This window comes from Phalacrocorax carbo, chromosome 26 (genome assembly GCF_963921805.1).
Source record: "Phalacrocorax carbo chromosome 26, bPhaCar2.1, whole genome shotgun sequence".
In the NCBI taxonomy this organism is placed as follows: domain Eukaryota; kingdom Metazoa; phylum Chordata; class Aves; order Suliformes; family Phalacrocoracidae; genus Phalacrocorax; species Phalacrocorax carbo.
Window position 1 is genome coordinate 2,582,032 of NC_087538.1, and position 5,901 is coordinate 2,587,932.

Below are 5,901 nucleotides of genomic sequence, written 5' to 3' on the forward strand. Positions count from 1 at the left end.
AAACAATGTGTAGATGTGGCAGTTCAGGGCATGGTTTAGCAGACATGGTAGTGTTGGGCTGATGGTTCAATCTGATGATCCTAGAGGTCTTTTCCAATCTTATTAATTCTATGGTTCTATGATCCTATGGAAGGATTTGCTAAAACCCTCAATCAACGCCTTGCTTCTTGCTAGAGTTCCCTCCACCCGCCTCTTGCATCCGTAGGCACTGCCAATCACTACCTAATGACTAACTGAGAAGCTAAGAAGCTCTCAAGGCTTTCCATCTCATCCTCAAGGGATGTCCCTGTTTCTCCAGTCACATTCATGCATCCTAAACACACCAGCTGAGGCAGCTCACCTTGGTGAGGGGAGGACCTCCCCGAGGCACCTCCATGCTCTTTGAGGTCGGAGCGCTTGTGCAAGGCTGCAGGAGGAGTTCGTTTGGTGCCCAGCACTGTACTGCAGGTGGTTGGTCTGCAGTGGGCGGGGAACGAGACAGGGCTGCTCCCAGAAATGGCGTGGGAGGGGAGGTCCGGGGGTCAGGGAAAGCAGGGTGGACATTCAGGGTGATGGTGTTTCTCTTCCCAAGTCACCATTACACGTGACAGAGCTTCCCTGGAAATGGCCGCCCATCTGCCTGCCGATGGGAAGCACTACACAGCTCACTTTGGGAGTCCTGTGGTGCCATTGGCCAGCGTATTTGGCTGTTAACTGAAAGGCTGGTGGCTTGATCCCACCCAGGGACAGATTCATCCTTCCCTGCCCATGGCAGGGGTTTGGAACTAGATGATCTTTAAGGTCCCTTCCAACCCAAACCATTCTCTGGCTCTATCAAAAGAGGAGGTTATTCAGTCCCCTCAGCAAAGGCCGAGGAAGGAAAGCAACCTGAGGCAAATTCCTTATTCTGACCCATGAGTCTTTACTATTTTCCAATGCTCTCCCCCATCCCGCTCAGGGGGAGTGAGCGAGCAGCTGGGGAGGGGCTTAGCTGCCAGCTGGGGTCAACATACCAACATACCAGGAGATCCTTCCCTGTCACCTTCCTGCTGTCCTGTTTAACGATGGGGCAATATAAGTGATTGTCGTGCCCAAATCGTTTCCTCACAGGAGAAATGACAGTGCTGGAAAGCCGTGTCTCCCCCCAGCTGAGGGAGGGAGCATCAGGGATTCCTGCAGGCTGTTTCACAGCAGGTTCCCCCGGAGCCCCAGGGACACCTGGAGGGAGCCCCGAGGGGCAGAGAAAGGGCTGCCTTGGGCTGTTCCTCTGCTGCCGAGCTGGGCTGGGCTCCTGGCGTGGAGGGAGCTGCTGGCAATGAGGCAGCGCTGCCGAGAGACAGCTCTGCCCAGGAGCAGCTCCTCTGCCAAGCGCAGCAGGGCTGAGGGCACTGCCTGCAGGCACCGAGGGCAGAGGAGCCGGGCAGGGAGAGGGGAAAGGCAGCCTGGGGTGGGGGGATGCTGAGCGCTGACTGGGGGAGAAATCTTCACCACCTTGACACGGTAAGTCTCTGGCTGCAGGACAAGGCGGATGAGAATCCTGGAGGCATTTCTAGAGCCTGCCCATCCCATGGCTGGTACGGACTGGCAGGGTGGCTCGCAGCATTTCTGTAGCACAGAGAAGGACATGCTTCCGAGCAGGGCTTCCCGCTGCACCATCCGAGGGACGGGGCAAGCCAGCCCCCTCCTCCCTTCTGCCAGGTATGGCTGCAGTGGGATGAAGGTGGGTGCGCACCCAGGGCTGCCCAGGGCTGTCCTTCAGAGCAGGGTCCCTGCACCCCAGGGGTCTGTGTGCTGGGGCAGGGACTCTGCTCCATGCCAGGGTCAGTGCCCAGCCTGCCCGGGGAGCTCCCCATGGGGCTGTGGGGACAGGCTGTGGGTGGAAGGAGCGGTGCTCGGCGGGGCAGGGCTGGGTTGTGCTGCTGCTGAGCGGGTGCTGTGTGTGTCAGGGCTGCTCACAGCTCCACATCACCATGAGGACATCTCTGGAGGACTCTTTTCAAGGGGAAGGTCAAGGCAGGGTTTGATGTAAAGAGAAGGAGCTTTCCAGGGTCTGTTTTCAGTTTCCTACTTGGGGAAGGGTGAGATGATGGGGGGATGGGAGAAATAGAATAGGAGCTGTAATGTTTGAACAACTACTGAGTCTCCTGAGCTGTAACTCTGAGTGAGCAGTAGGTCTACTGGGAGCCTCCTGAAGTGCCTTCAGCCACTCCTCTGCCTTTGGACAGCACCAGCATCACCTCTGCTGGCCCCACCAGGGCTGTCCTGACCTGCCCTTTCCCACCTGCAAAGAGGAAGATGTGCCCAGGCAGTGCCCTGCAAACAGGCAGGTTTCTGTAGGGCCAAGGTGAGTGCACCGATGTTGGGATGGGCCTGTGAGCGCTGACAGGGAGAAGACATGGCACAGACAAACACCTCTGAGGAGGAAAATGTCCAGGCAGCAGGGGTATGATCAGGGAATGAGAGGAAATTAAAATGAGAAATGCTGTGGGAAGGAGGGCAATGTTGATGTCTGGGAGCTGGCGTGCACAGCTGGGTGAGGGTAACGCTTCCCTGAGCGCTCGGCTGTCTCTCCACTGCCTCTCTGACCCAGACCATCACTGCATTCGTCCTTGTTTCTGCACTAGCCTGTGATATTGTTCCCCTTATCTAGTTCTTGCTGTCAGGCTCTTCGGGGCATGGGAGTTGCAGCAGCCAAGTCAGGCCCTGATCTTATGATTTCTCCCAGGCAAGTGTCTCCATGGGAATGAAGTGCCCAAGCTCTTCTCTAACTGTGGGGCTGTGGGCAAAGCAGTCTGTGTGGCTGGGGAACGCGCTGTGTGCCCCTGACTGAGCTGTCTTCATCAGGACACTGGGGCATCTCCTTGGGGTGTCCTTCCAACCTCCAGCTTCGGGTCTCCTTGGCAAGATTTGGGTGCTGAGACCTTGCTCAGATACCTTAAGTAAGGTTGAGACATTTAGCGATCCCTCAGCTGTCAGCAGTGTCTGGTGTCTGTTCAGGGTAACATGGGAGTGCGATTGGTCTCTGACACCCAAAGGTGTCAGTGCAGGGCACTTGGGAATAAGCCCTTCCAGCAACCCTCACTTTGCCCTAAGCCACAGTGAATCCCTTTGCCTCTTAGGCAGCTCTCACAGTCAATAACTCCATGTGCAGCAGAAATGCAGGAACTTCTGACTTCAGAGAACCAGACATGGCATGTGAAGAAAATTAATAAGCGTCCTTTCTTATATTCACTTTCCTTAGCACTGGAGTGGAGATGTGAACAAGCCCTTCTGCGATTGGCGTGGTTTTGTCTGACAAATGCTGAATATCCAGCCTGTTCCCCTGCCACATTCCCACGTACCCTGTGCAGCAGGGCAGGGATGACTCCTCGAGAGGCCACACACAGAGTTCTGGCTGCTCAGCCAGCACACAGTGAGGCTCAAGTCAGGGACCTGAATGAAACTTTCCCCAGAGGTGTAAAAAGTTTTGCGAGACACAGTGGGAGGATCTAAAAGAAATGGCATAGTTTTTGCTCAGAGAAACCTGTCTTAACTTGTCTTTGTCTTTTCCTATAGGACCCACGTCCAGAGGCAGCAGATGTCGAACAGCAGCTCCATCACCCACTTCCTCCTCCTGGCGTTCACAGACACGCGGGAGCTGCAGCTCCTGCACTTCTGGCTCTCCCTGGGCATCTACCTGGCTGCCCTCCTGGGCAACGGGCTCATCATCACCGCCATCGCCTGCGACCACCGCCTCCACACCCCCATGTACTTCTTCCTTCTCAACCTCTCCCTCCTCGACCTGGGCTCCATCTCCACCACTCTCCCCAAATCCATGGCCAGTTCCCTCTGGGACACCAGGGACATCTCCTACGCGGGATGTGCTGCACAAGCCTTTCTGTTTGTCTTTTTGATATCAGCAGAGTTTTTTCTCCTCACGGTGATGGCCTACGACCGCTACGTGGCCATCTGCACACCCCTGCACTACGGGACCCTGCTGGGCAGCAGAGCTTGTGCCCACATGGCAGCAGCTGCCTGGGCCGGTGGTTTCCTCTATGCTCTGCTGCACACGGCCAGTACATTTTCACTGCCCCTCTGCCATGGCAATGCCCTGGGGCAGTTCTTCTGTGAAATCCCCCAGATCCTCAAGCTCTCCTGCTCAGGCACCTACCTCAGGGAAGTCAGGATTCTTGTGGTTAGTGCCTGTTTAGGGTTTGGCTGTTTTGTTTTCATTCTTTTCTCCTATGTGCAGATCTTCAGGGCTGTGCTGAGGCTCCCCTCTGAGCAGGGACGGCACAAAGCCTTTTCCACGTGCCTCCCTCACCTGGCCGTGGTCTCCCTGTTTCTCAGCACTGCCATGTTTGCCTACCTGAAGCCCCCCTCCATCTCCGCCCCATCCCTGGACCTGGTGGTGGCAGTGCTGTACTCGGTGGTGCCTCCAGCAGTGAACCCCCTCATCTACAGCATGAGGAACCAGGAGCTCGAGCAGTCCATTAAGGAAGTGATTTTGTGGATATTTGTCAATATCAATACACTTTCCTTCGCTCTCCTCAAATGACATCTAGTGTATCCCAATGCAGGCCTTTACTTTGGTTACTGATTTATTCTTTTCTTTTTTTTTTTTTGTTAGTCTACTTGTTCCTATATTTATGGTTGTTATCTTCTTCCATATTCATTTGTATTCAGCTCACTCTCCTTATAAATGAACCTCAAACCTGTATAGGTGTTTTTTGTAATGCTTTTTCAGAGCTGATTCTCTCACACCATCTCTGTAAGAAAATGATGCCTCCATCAGGCAGGACCTCACGATTTGGCTGTTCTTCTAAAGCTAATGTCAGCAACAGGCCTGGGAATTTCCCCCCAAAAGGGCCTGAGTAAAAAGCTCATCGTCACCTTGGTGGCTGTTAGAGATCAAGGGTTGGGTTTAGGACACATCCCTTGTTGTCAATGGACAGCGGAGGCAGTGAATGCTCACCGAGATGCTGTCATACTGCGCTGTCCCAGCGCGTGGCAGGGCACAGGCATCCTCCAGGAGAGGAATGTGGAGCTGCCTGCAGAGCCCACAACACGTGCATGGACCGTGTCACTGCCTGGAGCCCCACAAAGTGAGAGATCGCCGAAGAGGGAGTCACCAAAGGGCAAGCACTAAACCCAGGGATCTGCAAGGAAACAAAGGTGGACACAGCCAACCCTACAAGGGCCAGCTCCAACAGCCAACGGCACCTTTGCAGCCACCACACCAAGAGCAGCGCTTACACAGCCATGAGCAACACTAGCGGCCCCATCCCGTTCCCCCTCTCAGGCTGATCTGGGGTGAAGGTTGCACGAGTGCTCCGTACAGTCCCAGCAGTTGGCAGGTCCGGCCCTGGGTCTCTCCAGATCCTGGTGTCCTCCTCCTCCTCGCTAGCCCCACTTGTCCAGCAAAGCAGGTACATACTTTACACCCAAACACTCTCACACAACAGTGAGCCATGGACCGGTAAAAGTGAGCCAACTCATGGGCTGCGATAAAGACAGCTTAGTAGGTAACGCAAAAGCTGCACATGCAAGCAAATCAAAATGAGACATTAACTCTCTTCTTCCCACCAGCAGGGAGATATTTTGCCCTTTCCAGAAAAGCTGGCCTTCATCATGCATAACAGTTTCTTGGGAAGAGAAATGCCATCACTCTGACCACTCCCGCTTCCTCCTTCTTCCCCCAGCTTTCATTGCCGAGCACGATATCCCACGGTAAGGAGTATCCCGTTGGTCAGCTGGGTCAGCGGTCACGGGTCCTTGATTACCTGGCAAGGCCAACCTCTCCACAGTCTGCTGGGAGGGCAACGGGGCTGGGCACAAGCACCCTGGAGGTTCCTGGAGGGTGCAAAAGAAAATGTTTTGGCACAGACACTCGATGAGCTCAGTAGGGCTGGTCTCTTATCACAGACAAGGTGGACCTGGCTG

General features: G+C 54.8%; 1 protein-coding gene across 1 annotated transcript; it reads left to right on the forward strand.

The window, feature by feature from the left end:
• Positions 1–3,556: 3,556 nt before the first annotated feature.
• Positions 3,557–4,516, forward strand: LOC135317485 (olfactory receptor 14C36-like). The gene has a single exon (XM_064473778.1). The coding sequence runs from the start codon at positions 3,557–3,559 to the stop codon at positions 4,514–4,516; it is 960 nt and encodes a 319-aa protein (XP_064329848.1).
• Positions 4,517–5,901: the final 1,385 nt, after the last annotated feature.